At 35.9% G+C, this 20881-nt stretch overlaps 1 protein-coding gene across 1 annotated transcript; it reads right to left on the reverse strand.

The window, feature by feature from the left end:
- Positions 1-7542: 7542 nt before the first annotated feature.
- On the reverse strand, positions 7543-16597 carry LOC306858925 (uncharacterized protein). The gene is made up of 3 exons (XM_079399731.1): positions 16532-16597; positions 14883-15116; positions 7543-10300 (listed from the first exon to the last, which is right to left on the reverse strand). Exons 2-3 carry the CDS (start codon positions 15052-15054, stop codon positions 9429-9431), a joined length of 1044 nt encoding a protein of 347 aa, XP_079255857.1. The 5' UTR covers positions 15055-15116; positions 16532-16597; the 3' UTR covers positions 7543-9428.
- Positions 16598-20881: the final 4284 nt, after the last annotated feature.

Here is a 20881-nt window from a genome sequence, read left to right on the forward strand (position 1 = left end):
TCCATTCAGGCAGGTATGTGTCTTTCCTGAGTTCACAAATATTGTGCAGGATGCAACAAGCTACAACAATATCAGACATGATATTTATATCAACATCATTGCGCTTCAATAAACACCTCCAGCGACCTTTGAGGCGGCCAAAGGCATTTTCTACGACCATTCGAGCTGAACTCAAGCAGAAGTTGAAGGTAGACTGGTTGAGTGTCAGATTTTGGTGATTTGGGAACCCCTTCATTAGCCATTTTTAAGGGGGTATGCGGCATCTCCAATAAGATGGATGGGAACCTCCACTCCATCCACCACCATAGATTTCTGTAAAATAATTAATATAGTGATTATTTAAAAATGAGTGGCATGTCAAAAACTGTTTTGTTGCTTTTGGAATCTTGAAAATACCTTGCATGATAGTAGTTTTTGGTAACACTTCTTACTATTATCCTCCAATTCTCACTATTAACTTGTTGCTTATTAACATGCATATTAGCTGTTTATTAGTACTTAGAGCACATATTAAAGCCTTATTCTGCTTCACTTAGTCCTACTAAATACCTAAACTTAACACTACCTTACTATTTACAAGCAGCAAATTAGGAGTTTATTTATTTATGTAAAACGTTGTTAATAGTGAAAATTGGACCCTAAATTAAAGTGTGACAGTTTTTTTTTAATAATATTATAAAAGGTGTACCTCACGAGGAAACAAATACCCATCCTGGGCCTCAGCCATGTGGTATATGGGAGAGTTGGCTAGCACTCTTGCATCATGAGTTCGACCAGGCCAACCCACATACACATCCGTAAAGCTGAAAAACAAACAAGAATTTATATTATCTCAGTAATACGTCAAACATGAATAACATTTTAGAATGAAAACATTATATAAATCACAAATTTCCATGCATATGCATACACGTAATGATAAAAGTTAGACATAGCACTGAAACAATATAGCTTATGTAGCACATAACTAGAATGAGTTTAAATAAGCAATATCAACATTTCATCTCGTAGAAGGCCGAATTACAGTGCTTAATATTAGACCACCTTCATAAGAAAAGCAAATATTTAATCAATCTGAAAAAACTTGTATTGTCATTTATTAGAAAAAAAAACTGAAACAACTAAATAATCTTTATGAATTAGTGTTTTTATACCCATTTTGAGCTGGCACATTTAGCTTCTTTCAGAAGTCAGAAATTAATCAAGCATTAATTCAACCATTAAACTTTTTTTTCTATTAAGGACTACAAGTAAATAACTGTAATTGGGTATCTCAATAAAAACAAAATAATAAAGTGCTTTACTGATTTTGGTAATCATCAATGCTGTTAGTTTACGGCAGCTGTGGCACAAATCGTACATTGGGTGGTGGTCTAATAAGTGTGTTAAGCACTGTGCATTCAGGCCTTTGAGGTTTTTCTTATGTCTACTTACCAAACATTGTGATCCACAACAGCCTGCAACACTATAGAGTGCCAACCTTTACGGTTGCAGTAAGCAGCCTGGTCCTCATGAGGTTTTATGATAGCTATGTGGCATCCATCGATGGCACCTGCACACATCTTGTAGCCACGGGCAACAAAACCATCAATGGTTTTTTGGAGACGCTGGCCTTGAGGCAGGCATATAAAGCGCTTGCAAAGGGATGTCTTCAGAGCATATGTTACCTACGGTGGTGAAGTTAGTTTAACTTTGACATTTGTTAAACATTCAGTTTCATACCCATAAAACTGAGCATTTCATGTTTTGAGCCCTAACCAACTCAGATATGCATATACAAATGTCCTTACCATAGCATAATTAATTGATCAGAATCATTAATTTGGGGTCACCAAGGTTTAACAACAACAATAACGTAAACGTAACAAATAACGTAATTAAAAAATGTAATTAGCAATAATAATAATAATAATAGTTGCTGTTGTAATTGTTATTATTATTATTAATTGTCGTAAGGGTAACTTCACTGCCGTATATTACCTGACGAACAAGCATGCAGACTGTTGATATTCCAAGGCCAAACAAACAGGATATGGTCCTGTATTCACTTGGGGTAGCATACCACCACAACACAACAGCGAGTCTCAGTCGGGGTTCCAGCGGTTTTCGCCAGCCGGTAGTCTTTCGTTCCAAAGAGGGTCTCACAAGCTGCAGCACATACTCAAACGTATCTCTCGACATGCAAAAGTGTTCCGTCCACATCTCATCATCGAAGTTGTTCAAAACACTTTCCCAAAACACTTTCCCATGTATCCGCGGAATTGCCCATGTCCGTCGCACAGACCTCTGTGTAGCCATATGTGTAAACATAACTGTTTTTTTTAGCTGCAGGTAACGCCTCTGCCTTCGGATGCTAGCGACAACATTTTTTCTCCTATAATTCAGTATTTTGTTTTGTAGTCGTCTACTACGATGTCTCTGGGACAAAAGCAGCTGCATGAATGTGAAAGTTTGAAACAAAAATGAAACCAACAAAAAGACTGACCACATATACCCCTCCATGTTTATAAATACAAGCGCAGCTGTTTGGAGGTTAATGATGTCACAGAATTTACCGGTATTTTGAATGGATGTGTGAATGGTGCTTTTCTGGGAAAAAGACAGAATGTCGTTGCCTGTGTGAACAGCGCGTTTTTGAATTTACCGGTAAAGTCGTTCCGGCAATTTTACGGCAATTTACTGGTATTACTGTGTGAAAGGGGCTAATCGGTCAACAAGCCACTTCTTCTACATAGTTTATTGTTCACAAAACATGAGAATTTTATGAACCATGAATTAAATATTTAAAAAAATAAATATAACTTGCATTTAAAGAAACGATCTCAATCTCTGAAATGAGATATGAACATTTTAAACAACAAACATCATCAAACAAAATTTACATCAATAGGTATGAAAATGTGTACGATGAACATGAAACTGTGAAAATGTGTACGATGAACATGAAACTGTGAAAATGTGTACGGTGAACGTGAAACTGAAAATGTGTACGGTGAACATGAAACTGAAAATGTGTACGGTGAACATGAAACTGAAAATGTGTACGATGAACATGAAACTGTGAAAATGTGTACGATGAACATGAAACTGTGAAAATGTGTACGGTGAACATGAAACTGAAAATGTGTACGATGAACATGAAACTGAAAATGTGTACGATGAACATGAAACTGTGAAAATGTGTACGGTGAACATGAAACTGAAAATGTGTACGGTGAACATGAAACTGAAAATGTGTACGATGAACATGAAACTGAAAATGTGTACGGTGAACATGAAACTGAAAATGTGTACGGTGAACATGAAACTGAAAATGTGTACGGTGAACATGAAACTGAAAATGTGTACGATGAACATGAAACTGAAAATGTGTACGATGAACATGAAACTGTGAAAATGTGTACGATGAACATGAAACTGTGAAAATGTGTACGGTGAACATGAAACTGAAAATGTGTACGATGAACATGAAACTGAAAATGTGTACGGTGAACATCAAACTGAAAATGTGAACGATGAACATGAAACTGTGAAAATGTGTACGGTGAACATGAAACTGAAAATGTGAACGATGAACATGAAACTGAAAATGTGTACGGTGAACATGAAACTGAAAATGTGTACGGTGAACATGAAACTGAAAATGTGTACGGTGAACATGAAACTGAAAATGTGTACGGTGAACATCAAACTGAAAATGTGTACGATGAACATGAAACTGTGAAAATGTGTACGGTGAACATGAAACTGAAAATGTGTACGGTGAACATGAAACTGAAAATGTGAACGATGAACATGAAACTGTGAAAATGTGTACGGTGAACATGAAACTGAAAATGTGAACGATGAACATGAAACTGTGAAAATGTGTACGGTGAACATGAAACTGAAAATGTGTACGGTGAACATGAAACTGTGAAAATGTGTACGGTGAACATGAAACTGAAAATGTGTACGGTGAACATGAAACTGAAAATGTGTACGGTGAACATGAAACTGAAAATGTGTACGGTGAACATGAAACTGTGAAAATGTGTACGGTGAACATGAAACTGAAAATGTGTACGGTGAACATGAAACTGAAAATGTGTACGGTGAACATGAAACTGAAAATGTGTACGGTGAACATGAAACTGTGAAAATGTATTGCTCGTATGGCAGTAGGACTGGGTTGACAATATTGATTTCCCAGTTTTAATAGCTCTTTATTTTGATGAATTAAAAATTGAATTGATCCTTAAATCTCAAAATCGTTCTTTTGGTCAATGCTGTTTTCAGCTGATCCATGGACAAAATGTTACTAAACATTATTTATATCAGGGCTGCCATCCAATAATCACAACAGGCTTTGAGCTTTATTACTTCTGATAAGTACCGTTACACTAAGTACTGTTCTCTACTCGTTTACTTTGTGAGCATTAAGTGATGATCACAAACACATTTACAGTAGGCTATTTATTCAGCATTTCAGTGACATTTCCCACACTAAGCTAATAAATAATTAATATTAATTATTTTCAAAAATTTTACCAAAAAATTTGTTGAGAATTAAAAAAACAAAAACAAAAAAAAATGTCAATTCATTTTCATTTTTGTTAATTTTGTTCAAGTCATTACATTTTGACTCTGTTTGACAAATGATTAAAGCCTTATTAATTTTCAAAAAGAAGGAGTGTCTCATCATCCTCATTTTGCAGCTGCACAGCCTTTCTCTGGTCCTTCTGCTGAAAATGAAAAGAATGTTTTAGTTTCCATGCAACAAATTTCACATTTAAAGCAAACAGACAAACAAACAAAAACATTTGTTGGCAATTGAAACCAGACATATTGAACCAGTAGTTCAAAACATGAGCAGTAGAGCAGGTTAGAGAGCTTATTTGTTATTTGTTTATGACTGAAAAATATGTAAAAGTTTGACATTTGGGGCAAAAAGTTGCATTATTATTTTATATTTTTGCTAAAAGCACAATATAAAAAATAATGGTGATTTTTCCTTTTTTGAAAAGAAATGTAAGATTCAGATAGTCGATATAATTTTAGCTGGGTGTCTGATAATAAGCAACACATTTTATAATGAAACCATCATATTTAGAATATTATAGTAATCATATATAATAATAATCATAAGGTTCCGGAACTGAATGCAGATAGCGGTTTCTGACGGTCTGTTTTTGACAGTTGTTGCTGACGGCGGGATATGAGAAACAGCTCCGCATGTGCTCTGCGGAGATGCTGTGCGTTTATGCAAACTATGTGAGTAATCATGCATCATATCTTTCACTTAATATCTTATGTCTTTTGTTATGAATATCAGATGTCTACGGTATAATAATTATGACTTCTGTGTGATAGCCTACAGTGGCCGCGAGAGCTCAACACACTGCAACTTCAGAAAACACATGCAAATAGGTGACAAATCTAACCCTTAAACTTTAGGCAGTGTATGTTTGAGGTATTACTTACAAGTCATATGGTTCATAATGTCTAGAGATGTTCTTCGACAGGAGATACGCTCCAACTCTAGAGCACAGCCATCAGCGTGGAAGAATCTAGGAACATAAACAATCTGTCACAGAGCCAACAATATTTATTATACAATGCCAGGTTTATTAAACTATAGCAGAGGTGAAATGCAGAAAATAAAAATAATAATTTACAGAATATACAATTTAATAACAGAATGTACATTATAGGTTTACTTATTTAGTAATGCTCTTACAGTGTTACTTATGTTTGGACATCAAAGCCTTTTTAAAGTAACTAACAAGCAAACACACACACGCACACAATTTTGCAAAGGAAAATTACAGATGAATGGTGATATAGGCAAAATATGTTGTGAAAGATGCATATAAAGTTATTTAAGCTTTCTCAGATCACCTGTGTTTTCTATTTCTCTGTCAGCAGCTCCCTTCAGAAATAGTTTAAATCAGGAACTTCTCCTGTGTCATAGAGAGTTTTTTCTGACACTTCTGTAATCACAGAACAAGTGTTATTAATATGTGTTTAAAGATCAAAACCTGTTTTAAGTTTCAGCCCATTTTCACGCTCTGTGTAAGAGATGTATCCGATTAACTGTACAGTAACGTTACATACTTTTAGGTTGAATTAATTAGTTTACTTCCATTCATCCTTTGACAACTTGCCAGCAAAACCTTTATAAAATTTTATAAAAACGCTCATCTACACATAAGATGACATTAAAAGCCCAAACTTTCAGAAACAAGAGCTCAAGTCTATAGTTAAGTTAGCTCTTATAGTTAGCCTCACGGTTGAGATGCTAACGGACTTTTCCCGAAGACACTAAACCATTTCTTTAAAGTAAATATTCAACAAAATTGTGTTATTTGCATGAAAGAAAGTGTCAGGAACACTTGTATGTACTATTTGTGGAATTTTAGAGACTAAACTTACCTGAAATTAGTGAAAACAACAGTGAGAGACGGCGTTTAGTTGTTTGACAGTTGAGCTGCGCCCAGTTTCCATGGTGACTTCTTCCGCTCCAGCTCAGCGCGCGCGCGCACATTAAAGCACGTAGAAGTCACGCAGAAGTTACGTAAATATAATATAATATAATATAATACCTTTAGAAATGGTAAACGTGGTGTAGAAATAACAATGAAAAAACATTGATTAAAAACTAAGGCGTATACATATGAATATATTTTTTCGTACACATTAATACATGCATCATGAACAATTTTTAAACTTTGTTTTATGTATTTTCAAAATATATTTTCAAAATGTATTTCGATATATTTAACAGCTCTCCATTCCTATGGGTGTAATTAATGTGAATTTATTAATAGGGCTATATAAAGGTAGTTTATGATAGTGTTTGAACTACTGAGATGTTTAATATGTTTTTAAGGATGCATTATAGGCATATTATATAAATGATTGTTAACAGATGTACTACACAGCACAAGCGTTTTTAACCAGATAACCCACTGCCATGCCAAATATACAGTATATTTACATATAGTTTGAGAATATTAATAACAAATAATCTATGGGATGTGCAGGTTAGTGTGTAGACTACAGTTTAATTATACTGGATGAAGAAAAGTTTTGAACATCTCTCCAGCTTGTATAAATGGAATCTGTCCTAGTAGCATCACTGTTGTGTTGGAGAACACACATTATAACTTCCTTCAACTGTAAGTCTCGAGCATAGCAGGCTCGTGGGCACCTTCTGAAAAAAAAAATCGTAGAGAAATGATGAATGAATGAATGATACATTTATATAGCGCTTTATTGTGTATTGGCATACACCCAAAGCGCTTTACAATCATGTGGGTGGTCTCTCCTCAACCACCACCAGTGTGCAGCATCCACTTGGATGATGCAACGGCAGCCACAGGACAACGGTGCCAGTGCGCTCACCACACACCAGCTACAGGTGGAGAGCAGAGGGAGTCATAGAGCCAACCAAGTGGAGTGGGATTATTAGAAGGCCATGATAGATAAGGCCCAGTGGAGGGAATTTGGCCAGGACACCAATGTTCCAAAAAAGCATCCCATATAATTTCATTCTAGAAGGACATTTATATAATATAATTTTATGTACAGTCTTACAATTGATTCCACTTATGTTAGTTATCAGATGATGGGATTCAGCACTGTAAAATTGTCAAGAAGTATCTGCAAATAAATAGTGATTATTATCATGATTCTGTGCATGAGAATAAACCTTTGTGAGGTGATATGGTTTTAATATATGCTTGTAAATACTGTTTGAAAATAAAAGTGGTAACAGACCTGATTCAACTCTTAAGATGACTGGTAATTTGCTAAGACCTGAGCGCAATGTTGGGGGCCTTCAAGGAAAATGGTACGGCAACACTAAAACATTGTGCATGACCATCCTCTATGTCTGATACACTATTTAAAAAAAAAAAAATACTAAAAACTACATTTTTGTCACTGTCAAATGAAATATAACTTCATTTTGATACATGCTAAAGAAAAAAAAAGGTTTTGAAAGGGATCTTTGCAATAATCTATATTTATTTAATTATAGTTCTTGTTTTCAAAAGTAAACAGAAAATAGAAAACAGGAAGCACAAATATTTAATTAACTAAAAAAAGACTTTGCCAATCAATGAGCGCCCTCTACTACCTGATAATGGTCATATAATTAAGCCTTTGATCACTGCTGTTAAAGCACACGAAACATTTGCAACGTTTTAATTGGTTTACATGTTAAGAAAAATAGAACAGAGCGTTCCCTTTAGGTTATAAAATAGAACCTAAAAATAACCTACAGGGAACGTGTTATAAAAATAGAACCTAAAAATAACCTACAGGGAACGTTCCCAGAACGTTCTCCTTATGTTATAAAAATTAAACCTATAAATAACCTGCAAGGAACGTTCTGGGAAGGTTATCTTTAGGTTATTTAAAAAATAACCTACACGGAACGTTCCTAAAACGTTCTTATTTGGTTCTCAGAAAATAACCAAATGGGAACCATACGGGAACGTTCTGTGTTTGTTGGGTAAACAATAATAATTTGATCCTCAGATTTAAGATGTCCTTATTCAGGACTATTTAGTGTGGGTTTTATGGCCTTATTTCCTTATATGCCCCCCCCCCCCCCCCCCCCCCCAAACTTACTAGCCACACATATTTTTTTCTAAAAATGCAAACATGTACATCCATCTTACTCACATATTATTGTAGCACAGTTTGTGCTGAATACAAAAAAATATATACGTTTATCAATAGTATAAGTAGCTGAAATAAGAACAAATGTCAGGGCATGTCAAAACATCTCAAAGGCCCCAAAATCACCTCAGACCCCAGAGGGTTAAACCTGCTATAGTGAATGGTGTGATGCTGGACTTGTTTAGGACTTGAAGCTAAAAGTTGAGGACTTACAAGTCAACTTGGACTTGACTGCAAAGACTCAAAACTTACTTGTGACTTGCAAACAATGACTTGGTCCCACCTCTGATAATTCCCTCTCTCATGAACTCTTATGTCAAGTCAGCTTTATTTCAATAAAGCTCTTTATAATACAGACTGTGTCAAAACACTTAACAGAGATAAACAGGAAAATTCAGATTCTGCTGTAAAGGAGGTCTAAGTTTGAAATGACATAAATTCAGCTGTAATCAGTTCTACAAAAGACAGCAATGTAGTTATTCAATTAGAATCAGTTCAGTGTTGACTAAATTCAGTTAGGTACCAATGTCAATGTTGCAAGATGTGATTCAGCTGTAAAGCAGCTCTACGGAAGATGGTATGCCAACATCCAGCTTATGTGAAACTGGAGATTTGCTTTGTTTCTGGAAGTCTTTCCACAGTGATGGCACATGATAGGCTTCTCTCCGATGCCCCTGAATGATTTCTTGATTTCTCATTCCACACTGATGACATTTAAACAGGTCCCTCTTGAGTAAATCTTCATGTGGTACCTAAGGTTACCTTTTTGGTTGAAAACTCTCTCCAGTGTGAATTCTTCTCATGTGGGCTTCAACGTATCGTTTTTGACTGAAACTCTTTCCACACTGAGGGCATGTGTAAAGCGTCTCTTCAGTGTGAATTTTCATATGAACTTTAAGGTTTCGTTGTCGCTTGAAAAATTTTCCACACAGATGGCAGATGAAGGGCTTCTTTCCAGTGTGAATTCTAATGTGGTAATTAAGGTTTCCTTTCTTATTAAAACATTTTCCACACTGTTTGCAGGTAAAAGATTTCTCTCCAGTGTGAATATTCATGTGCATTTTAAGGTTTCCAGGATGACTGAATCTCTTACCACACTGATAGCATATGAAAGGCTTCTCTCCGGTGTGGATTGTCATGTGCCTGTGAAAGCTTCCTTTATGACTGAAACTGTTTCCACATTGTTGGCAGGTAAAAAGGCTCTCCGTAGTGTGAATTTGCCTGTGGATGTCAAGGTTTCCTTTCTGATTGAAACTCTTTCCACACTGATTGCATGTGTAAGGCTTCTCTCCAGTGTGAACTCTCATGTGCGTGTTAAGGCTTCCTTGTTGATTGAAACTTTTTCCACACTCATAGCATGTGAAAGGCTTCTCTCCAGTGTGGACTCTCATGTGCGTGTTAAGGCTTCCTTGTTGATTGAAACTTTTTCCACACTGATAGCATGTGAAAGGCTTCTCTCCAGTGTGGATTGTCATGTGCCTTTTAAGGCTTCCTTTACAAGTGAAACTGTTTCCACACTGTTGGCAGGTAAAAAGGCGGTGGACATCAAGGTTTCCATTTTGATTCTCATACTGATCTTTCTCCTCAATTTCATTCAGTACGTCCCTCTCGTCTTTCAGTGCCATAAGGTCTAAGGTGGAAAAACAAACATATAAGTAAACCCCAGTTTAATGGCTCAAAGCAATCAATATCAAAACATGTAGATATGTAATGAATTTATGCTAGATCCTACACCAGGGTGCCCAAACCTGATTCTGGTCAGCCGTTATCCTACAGAGGTTAAGTTAATTCATTATACATTGAATTAAAACAACTACATTTTCTAGACTTCTTAAACTCAAGTCATTAGATTTAAACTGATCTCAGTATACCATTATTATATCTCCTATAGGATAAAATGCAACAAATTTAGAGCGAGAGGAAAAAAGTAAAGGGACCAACCCCCCCGCCCCTACCTTCAGATGAGAAATGCATCACAAATTAATTCCTTGTAAGGTTTATTAAAAGGGGCAATGGTGTTAGCAAATCATAAAAGTGGGTGGTTACACTGACCTCTTGAAAGACCCCAAAACCAACTGCGAGGCAGAGAATGATAAACAGGGTGGAAAACGTTCATAAATTACTTAATTTTAAATGTTTTTCATCCAAAAACTTTAATAAATATTATAATTACACCTCAGGGAACCTAATAAAAAAAGTCAATCAAAATGCTCTGAACGAACAACATTTGGGCCCCTTAGTACCAATTGAGCATCGTTTAAATGCCACAGCCTACCTGAGTATTGTTGCTGACCATGTCCATCCCTTTATGACTACAGTGTACCCATCTTCTGATGGCTACTTCCAGCAGGATAATGCACCATGTCACAAAGCTCAAATCATCTCAGACTGGTTTCTTGAACATGACAATAAGTTAAATTTACTCAAATGGCCTCCACAGTCACCAGATTTTAATCCAATAGAGCACCTTTGGGATGTGGTGGAATGGGAGATTCGCATCATGGATGTGCAGCTGACAAATCTGCAGCAACTGCGTGATGCTATCATGTCAATATGGACCAAAATCTCTGAGGAATGTTTCCAACACCTTGTTGAATCTATGCCACGAAGAATTAAGGCAGTTCTGAAGGCGAAAGGGGGTCTAACCCGGTACTAGCAAGGTCTACCTAATAAAGTGGCCAGTGAGTGTATATACATATACACACACACACACACACACACACACACACATATATACACATACATATATTTCTCTGCAGCCATATAGTGGTAATTTAATGTCCTTTTTATTTTTGAATAAATGGAGGCAACATATGAAAGATGGACAAATAATGTCATCACATTAAAAAATAACTTTCAAATTTGGTAATACTTAAAAGATTTGAAGTGCTGGGAAAAGTTGTGTGAAGCATTTAAAAACACTCAAAAATGGGTCACCTGACCCATTCTGTTTACACCACCATGCTGGCAGGCAAGAACAGCCAGGAGCGAATATGAAATGAATGGTGCCAGCATTCTGGCATCCTGGCGCACAGCAGCTGTCCACCATGTTATGTGAAGTGACATTCAGCCAAGTATGGTGACCCATACTCGGAATTCGTGCTCTGCATTTAACCCATCCAACGTGCACACACACAGCAGTGAGAACACACACACACACACACCGTGAACATACACCCGGAGCAGTTATAAAGGTGTAAGGCTTGTAAGGTCTAAATAGTCTGGTTTTAAATGATTGTTCTACAACTGTCGATACCAATGCTATGGCTGCTCTAGCGCTCTACTGGTTGCCTGCCAAAATGTCGGAGTTTAGATTGCGTGACGTTGACCGCCGGAGCTCTATGGTGGAGGTTTGTGTTTATTGAACAATGTTTTTCCTGGTTTCCACATCAGTGGCGTTTGTTCTGATATCCATAGCTTTAATAGAATTCTGCGCCGAATTTGAATGCTTCTCACAAGATTTAAACGAGATGTTATTTGATTCTGCGGTAAGTTCGATTACTTTCTCCACTCTATCTCCCAGCGCTGTGTATAACGGTGTCGTGTGATCAAGAGCAGCCCGCAGCTCTGGCCCAAGCAGATAAATGGTCTGGGCCTAGTAGTGCGGATTCGTTCTGCTTTTGGTTCGTTTGTCCAACGTAGCTCTTGTAAATCGGGCATGATGAGAACTCAAGGCTGTTCATTCCATTTTTCAAACTGAGAAACCTTTCTTTGACAAGGCGCGTAGCGATAACGTCACGGGACGTGTCTAAACCCAAAATCTGCACCAATTCCGAAAATTTGCAAGCTCTTATGAAAATTGCGGAGTTTGCTTGATTTTGTGATAAATTCAGCGATTGCAGAATCGCAAATCCTGGAGGGACTGGCAAATGTCTCCCACATCAGATTTTTTTGCTCACATGTGACTCGAATTTGTTTTTGTCATGACAGTGTGAACAGCACAAACTGCATAGAATCTGATATTTTCAATTCCGATTTGTGTCACTTCCATATGTGGTACTAAATCAGATACAGGTGTTTTGCAATGCGATTGCAGTGTGAACGGTCATGTCGGATGACCGTTAATCGCTTACTTTTTATATCCTCAGTGTTTACTTCCGTATGACAGCGCGCTGGTGCAAGTGTTGCCAAATCCACAGTTTCACTGCGGAATTGGGCTACTTTTCCCCCTTTTGCCGCAGGTTGTTTTTCAACTTCATGGGTTAACGTAACCCCACTAACGCAATATTTACCCCCTGAACATGATTGAGCTAGTTTTGAGAAACAATTGGTGGATTTTGTACCATGCTCGTATCGTTCTTTTGCACATGCGGGTCAGTTCAGAACCATGATCTGTTCACACTGGAAATCTGATATTGGCCACATATAAAAAACAATGTGAACAGCTATACAAAATAATCAGATCTGAGAAAAAAGGCTTGCCGTGTGAACGTAGCCTTAGATGCATTTATGCAGACCGTTTAATTAATTTCTGGGGTAGAAGCATGAATATATTCACCTATTAAAATTACTGCATAAATAATTTTGTGAGATAAATGTTTTATTTTTAAAAATGCAATGATACTTTTACACATGAAATTAAACTGCGAGTTGGTGTTGGCAAGTGACAAAGGGAGACACTGAATCATTCATTCAACGATTCATTCAGATGCCTGATTAATTCAAGAATGAAGCAAATTACTCTATTTATGGGTCACTGTATCACTAACTCTCAGGATTTATACAAAAATTTTGAATCAGTCAGTAACAAAACACGGTTGTGTGTTGTTCAGAGATGCGCAACTACTCTTCTGTGATCTTTCTTTGGAACTATTTTCATCAGTCAATATTATCTTTAAAGTGTAAGTCACTTTGTTAACTACTTGTTCATTAAACTGTTGTATAAAAACTGTCACATTTCAAATCATGCTGATATTTAGGAAAACAGCACTCTTGGTTATGTGTTGTTGCCGATTATCATACGCTATAAATATATATAAAAAAAACTTTTTTATATTTTTACCACAGTATGTTTCTTCTGAGTTTCTTTGTGCTGTTTTGATTTCTCCATGAGAGTCTCTCATGAACCATAATCCATTATCAGTCACCATTTACACTGAATGTAATAAAATCAGAAGCATTCTCACCAAAGTTTTGGTGCCTCCGTAGTTATATTTTGTTAATGACATTTTAATCAGGCCACTTGTCCAGTTGAGCAAGTAAAAGTCTCTTTCATGTGCCACTTCAAAAAATCCACTTGTCCCAGACCAACAGACATGCATAAGTACTAAAATCAATGATGCTGTCAACATTGGACTGATTGGACTTGTTTGAGAGTCTCCTAGCTTTGCCTGGAATTTAGGCAAGAGTGAAGTAATTCTGTTTGCCATTCTACTCCAATCTCATTTGTCTGCATTACAGGAACTGTCCTGCAGTGGCTAAGCACATATCTCTTAGACAGGCAACAGTTTTATTAGCATTGATAAACACAAGTCTTGTTCTGTCACTTCTTCCCTTTTGGAGTGCCTCAAGGATCTGTTCTTGGTTCACTTCTGTTCTTAATCTACATGGTTACTCTGGGTCAGATCATCAAGTGCCATGATCTAAATTTCTACAGTTATGCTGAGGATATGCAAATTATTATTATTTTTTTTTTTTCACAGCCCAACTCTGTTTTTCCTTCTACTTCTTTAACATCTTACCCACATGATCTTATGGATGGCTCAAAACTTCTTAAAATTGAATACTGAAAAAACAGAGATTCTGTTAGTTGGCCCAAAATCCTTTGTGTCCTCTCATCTTGACTTTTCTATTAATATCGACGGAGTTATAGTACATCCTTCCCCTACTGTACATAATCTTGGTGTATTATTTGATTCTGCACTATGCTTTGAATCCAATATAAACCAGCATGTCAAGTCCTGTTTTTACCAACTTCGCAATATTGTCCATTTACGACAATCACTAATTTTCAAGGATGTTGAAACTGTTGTTCATGCTTTTATAACTTCGTGCCTGGACTATTGTAACTCCTTGTTATATAGCCTACCTAACAAAGCCCTTAATCACTTACAGCTAATTCCGAATGCTGCTGCTCGTGACCTTACATTTACCAAAAAATCAGCCCACGTCACACTCATATGACCCTCTTCATAAATATCATTCATTTCTGTAGAGCAGGACATTTTTTAAGGATCAAATAAGTGAGTTCAGCTTTGAGAATGAAAACCAACCTGTTTGTTCCTCATGATCTTCATGTTTGACTCTGAATGCTTCTTCAATCTTCATGTCTTCACTGTCCTCTTTAATAAACACCATCTTTGTTTGTTCCTCAGTATCTCCATGTTTAACTCTGAATGTTTCTTCAATCTTCATGTCTTCACTCTCCTCTTTAATAAACACCATCTTTAAGTGTCACGTGGATCTCAGTTGCTTCAGCAGGAGTTTTTTGTGCATCCCACTTTGTCCTGTTTAAGAAGAAAATAATTATAATATATAAGTAAAATATTCTCTAAAATAAAAGTAAACTAAATCTCTGTGCTTCTCAATCAGATCCCTAGTTCATTAGTTAGTGCACTGGTAAGGGAGTCAGTCAGAGTGATAGTTATGCTGCCTTCATGTGCTATCATAAATAAAGAGTTTCCTAATCAGAAATTGGACATGAATGGCCTCTCAAGTCGTATTTACTACTGGGAAATCGGAAATAATTTTGATACCAGAGTTTCCGAGTTGGGCGGGTCATAAATTGTAACATGCTAAAGGGGACAACCATTGCTGCTGTCAATGCTGTTCTCACAACAACTACATCCCTGTCTTGTCACTACAGTAGTGTATTTATAGGCTAAATGTGAACGATCATTTGAAGCATGTTGTATGTTTTATAAGCAGTGAAATGAGCATGTATTTGACTGAAATTCCTGAATTTTCAGCAAACTGCATGTATAGCACCGTGAATGTTTATATCAACCAATGGGATGCTACATTTGATTCTTTCCGACATTAAAGCATTTGAATACGACAAGCTTGATAAGTGGGAAATAGGACATTTCTGATAGTACGTGAAGGCAGCATTAATGGACTTCAATGACTTGATTAAAATATATAGGTTATAGTAGGTATTTATGATTTATGTTTGGCATTTTATTTTTTTACATAATATTAAATAGATTCCACTTTAATAAAACCTGGTTTGAAAAAGTTGTCATTACACAGTTTGTGGTAACAGTTTATAATACGGTGGCACTAATATGCATGACTTCATCCTTAACTAATGCACAGAGTTAATATATAACTCACGAAGAATTGAACCATTTATTAATAATTACTGCATCAGCAAAGAATTAACATTCTATATGATTCATAGATTAAGTAATCGATAAATTGTTATTAGTTAAATGTGTCAATAATTTCCTAATACATTGTGTACATAGCTTTGAGCACTGTGGTAACATCATTATTAGCATTATTATGAGGAAACTAATTTAACTAATAACAATGTATTTATTACTTTTGTTTATTAGTTGCTGATGTAGTAATCATTAATAAATGGTTTAGTTTTGCGTGATTATCAGTGCATAGTTAAGCGTAATTATAAAACTGTATTGTAAAGCGTTACAGTGTTTGTTGTTCTCGTTGATTCGAATCACTGAATCATTTCACGAGTGATTCTGTTCAGATAACTTTCTCTCATCACTTGAACTATTTACTTATTCAGGATATAATGAGCCAAATGAGACACACATGTTCTGTTATTAATGAGGATACGCTTTACTCACAAAAATAACGCTAAATAAAGTATTACCACGTTATATTTAAGATGTATTAATTTATGTAGCAAGTAAAACAGTATAAAGTAGTTTGAACTGATTTAAAAACCACAAACCTTTCTTCAGCCGAATAACAACAAATACAGGAGCGGCGCAGCTTTATGACGTCACAACACCAGAACAAAATAAAAGTCCCGCTCACACAATAAGTTTATTATATGCGTATTATAACGCATTTCCACAATTAGCATCGCATGTGTGATTTATTTATTAATTAATTCGTTCCCCTCTATTGGAAAGTCATTGAAATATTTTTTTTTCTTTTGCTACTGGGTCAAGTGTGCACTTGCTTGGCCATTTTTAGTTGATAAACAGGAAAGTGGGTTCAAGCACCAGCAGAAGGCAGTGTAATGAAATAGTCTTTAAGAGAACCAGTCTATCAGCGGAAGTTTAAACCCAGCAAACACAAAAACGCTGTAAAAACGGTTTTTTAACGTTGTGAAAAGGTTGTGATAACGTTTTTCCCCGACGTATTTAATACAACAGATGTCGGGTTTTTTAAACGTTTTAAATATGTAATTTCATAACGTTGTGAAAACGTATTTTTTAACGTTACTAGGCACGTTCTAGAAACGTAAGTATAACGTCGTATGTGATACTTTCTGGACGTTGGCTAGGCTTTTAGAATATTTACTGGATATTTAATGTGCCTATAGGCAATATACATTTTTTTGGAAACGAATAAAAAGAACATCCCAGCAATCACAAAAAAACTTTAAACTATAAACGTATCTTTAGTACAGTTTAATACAGTTCTATCTGAGACCTGTTAAAACACAGAAACATCATTCGACAAACCTGTTAAAACACAGAAACATCATTCGACAAAACAAAGTTATACATTTAGGAATTTATTGATTTTACTTAGTGTAACGTATTAATTATATACAGTTGATCGATTTATTAAAACAACACAAGGCACATATTTCTTCAAACATTGTAAAGAATTTGTTGATTTAGTTAACGTATTAATTACAACATCAGTGGATTGATTGGTTTATTAATGCAACACAATATGATACACACGTCTGTTATGATAAAATGACAAATAATATTAACAAAAAACAATGTTGATTAATCATTTAAGACAGAGATTATTTTGAGAGAGAATATTTTAAGGAATTGAAAGAATTAAATACAATGCAAAGTTATATTTAAATAAACAAAAAATGGCGAAAAGCGTCTTCAGTCACTGTCGCAGTCGAAGAGGCAGGGAGACTGAAATTCAAATCATTGCAATAAAATCAGTTGTTTGCATCTACCAGTTGTCTCAGTTAATCACCTCAGTGAAACAATTAAATTGTAAAACAACGTGAAAGTGTACCTGTCCAATTTGGGTCTGTTAAAGAAGAATAAAAAAAGTTTGTTATGGTTATTATCGACTGTTGTGGTAAATAGTCTTGTTAGATTAAAGCAGGCCCCAAAATATTTGGTCTCATTCACTAAAGACTTACATGCAGTCTTATTATTGATATTAATAATATGACAATATCTGTATTATGGATTAAATGGGACGGGGAAATCCTGTCCATACCCAAAAATTACTTAAATGTCCTATTTTAACTATGGCTTAATCCTGGCTTAGGCCAATCCCTGTCTGTGAAACTGGGCCTTAATTTCTGAATATAGTAGCCTGTTGTCAGTTACTTTCTTACTTGTGATAAGACGCATGATGGGAAGGTCCTGAAACACTTTTTTCCCTTTTCTTCCTTTCAGACTGAAGTTGGACCACAGCATGTTTGTCCCAAATGCCCGCATCATTCGTCGAACTGATTGGCCAACTGTCCCAGAGCAAAACCTGACACTGAAAGCAATCTACACACACACACACAAACAAAAGTGTGTGTCTATGTATATCATTTTCAGTATTAACTGTATGTAAATGTGATTGTCATTTGATTGGATAGCTTGTTATACATTTACATTTAGATATATTGAAATTTAGTTACCATGGATTTTCTGAATGACCTTTCTTCATTGAGTTTTGAACAAAATGCTGACAGCTCTTCTTCTGTCTGCATTTGTTCGACATGGGCCTGCTCTTCAACCACCTGCTGCTGCTGTTGCATTGTGATTTCTCTCAACTGACGCAGCTCTCTGATCACTTCGTCAATTTTTCTATTCAGTGTGAGGTAGTCTGACCATAAAAACATGTTTGCTCTGCCAGGTACAATATACATGTAACAAGTAAACACAAAAAAATTTGTTTTAGTTTGTATGTAGTCATTTGCAAACTATTTATAACATTTGATGTGCAAGGTGTTGTAGCATTTCTGCCTAGTAATGAATAGCATTAAACATTTCGTATGGGTAGCTTTTATTATTTTTATTGGTTAGTTTGACACCTTCAAACAAATTGTACTTGCAGGTTACTTACTGATTTGTGGCAACAACACATGCTCCTGTCTGTTCTCTGTAAAGACAGGAGCTTGAGGTCTGTTTCCAGTCAGACACTGGAAGCGAGGACACTTTGCTGGTGTGACACATTCTGTGAGTGAAGACCAGATATATAGATAAGGTTATATCATGCCAGTGTTGAATGCTTGATTCTGAGAAGTTCACAGTTATTAATTTTTTTGTGACTGAATGAAGTACTTATGTTTATTAAGTGTGCCGTATTTATTCCAGATTGTTAAAAGAGTCACTGCATGATCTATTTAACAATTTAGAAACTATAATTATTGTAACAATTTTTCCTTATATTTAAGATTATTAACAATAACAATGGATTTAAATGTACCATCCTCAGTGTCACTTTCAAAACGACTAGGTCGCTTATGTGCTCTTTTTTTTTTATTTGGGTGTCGCCATCTGTTTCCACATTAGAGAGCTCCTCAGCCCGCCTCAGGTACTTCACAGCCTTTTCATAATTTGCTAAAAAAAAAATGATTTAAATAATTTGGTCACAATATTGACAAAGTATATAAATCCATGTGTTAGAAAATTAGGCTATATCACTAACAATGTTCCCATTCAGAGTTATCTAACTTTCCTATCACTTTATTTATTTTATGACATAATGTACATCTCTTTAATGTACTTGAACTGTTAACATTACTTTATACAGTGATCTAAAATACTGGCTAGTACTGAACAGTAAAAACTAAGCACATTCAATACCCTGTTGTTACTGTAGTATTTCACTGTTACAGTAGTATTTCACTGTTACAGTAGTCAAATAGTAGTAGTAGTAGCCCTTTATTGTCACTAGTCACAAGTACCAGCGAAATTAGCCATCAACCTGTCCATACATACACAACATACATACAATATGACAAGGGGGTAGACAGGACAGGAAGACAGGGAATTTAGGAAGATAATACAGCATTAACATGAGGAAGGGAGAGGAGAAAAAAATATAGCCCCCAGACTATGCTCCTGCGGGAGTACAGTATGAGAACAGGAAAAAAAAACCTCAGAAACAGAAGCACATAATCATAACATAGACACATGACTAGCAACGGGGGGGTGGTAATCCAGCTCTGGCAAGCAGCCATCTGGTCCTGCGGCCTTCCAAGTCGCCGGTCACAGACCCGCTTATTCACAGTGGCGGTGCGAAGCGGCGAAGGCGTTGGATGGGGGGTTGGGAGGTGAATGCATATCAGTATATGTTCCACTTTCCAATAGTTGGAACATTAAGCATTTATATGATAATTTGTTTTGTTTTTTTTCCCCTTTTAGGTACATGTAAAACTAGTCCACTTTCATGGAATGCAAAAGAGCAGCTTGGACACTCGGCGACTTGGTCCATGGAAGAAAAAAAATCATACTAGAATAAACAACATAAGGGCAAGTACAATAAAATATTAGCATTAAAGTGTTAGTTCACCCAAAATTGAAAATTCTGTCATTAATTACTCACCCTCATGTCATTCCAAGCCTGTAAGACCTTTGTTCATTTTTGGAACACAAATTAAGATATTTTTAATCAAATCCGAAGGCTTTGTGTTTCTCCATAGGCAGCTACAGAATTTATACATTCAATTTATAATGGGGATGAGTAATTAAAGACAGAATTTTCATTTTTGGGTTAACTAACCCTTCAAAGCATTTTAAAACTATCTGTCTGTTTAATTATTTGACCCTTAGACTGATACATTGGCACATTGATACATTGCCTTTCGAGCAATGTTGCCACCAACGGGCAACCAGGTGAGACACGTGTTGCTCACAACCAATCTAAAGTATCCAGATAGAAATTTGTTATCATTCTCAATGGGGAAGTGCCCAAGCTACATTGCTAAAAAAAAATTGCCTCGCAAAATGCTCAAAATGTTGCCTCGTGTATCATCAGCCTAAGTGTACTGTCAGAATTTCATTTCAGAAATATGGTTTTTAGCAGGTGTTCATTGTATTTACAATTTCAGAATTTTCTCTTACACAAATGATTTTTCTATCATTCTTAT

Source organism: Barbus barbus (genome assembly GCF_936440315.1).
Source record: "Barbus barbus genome assembly, chromosome: 39".
Taxonomy (NCBI): Eukaryota; Metazoa; Chordata; class Actinopteri; order Cypriniformes; family Cyprinidae; genus Barbus; species Barbus barbus.

Bases quoted from the DNA above. Each gene is read 5' to 3' on its own strand.
- LOC306858925 (XM_079399731.1), bottom strand. From the start codon at position 15,054: ATGGTGTTTATTAAAGAGGAGAGTGAAGACATGAAGATTGAAGAAACA. The intron at 10,301-14,882 runs GTTGGTTTTCAT...TTTCCACCTTAG, and splicing joins AGATCATGAGGAACAAACAG to ACCTTATGGCACTGAAAGAC.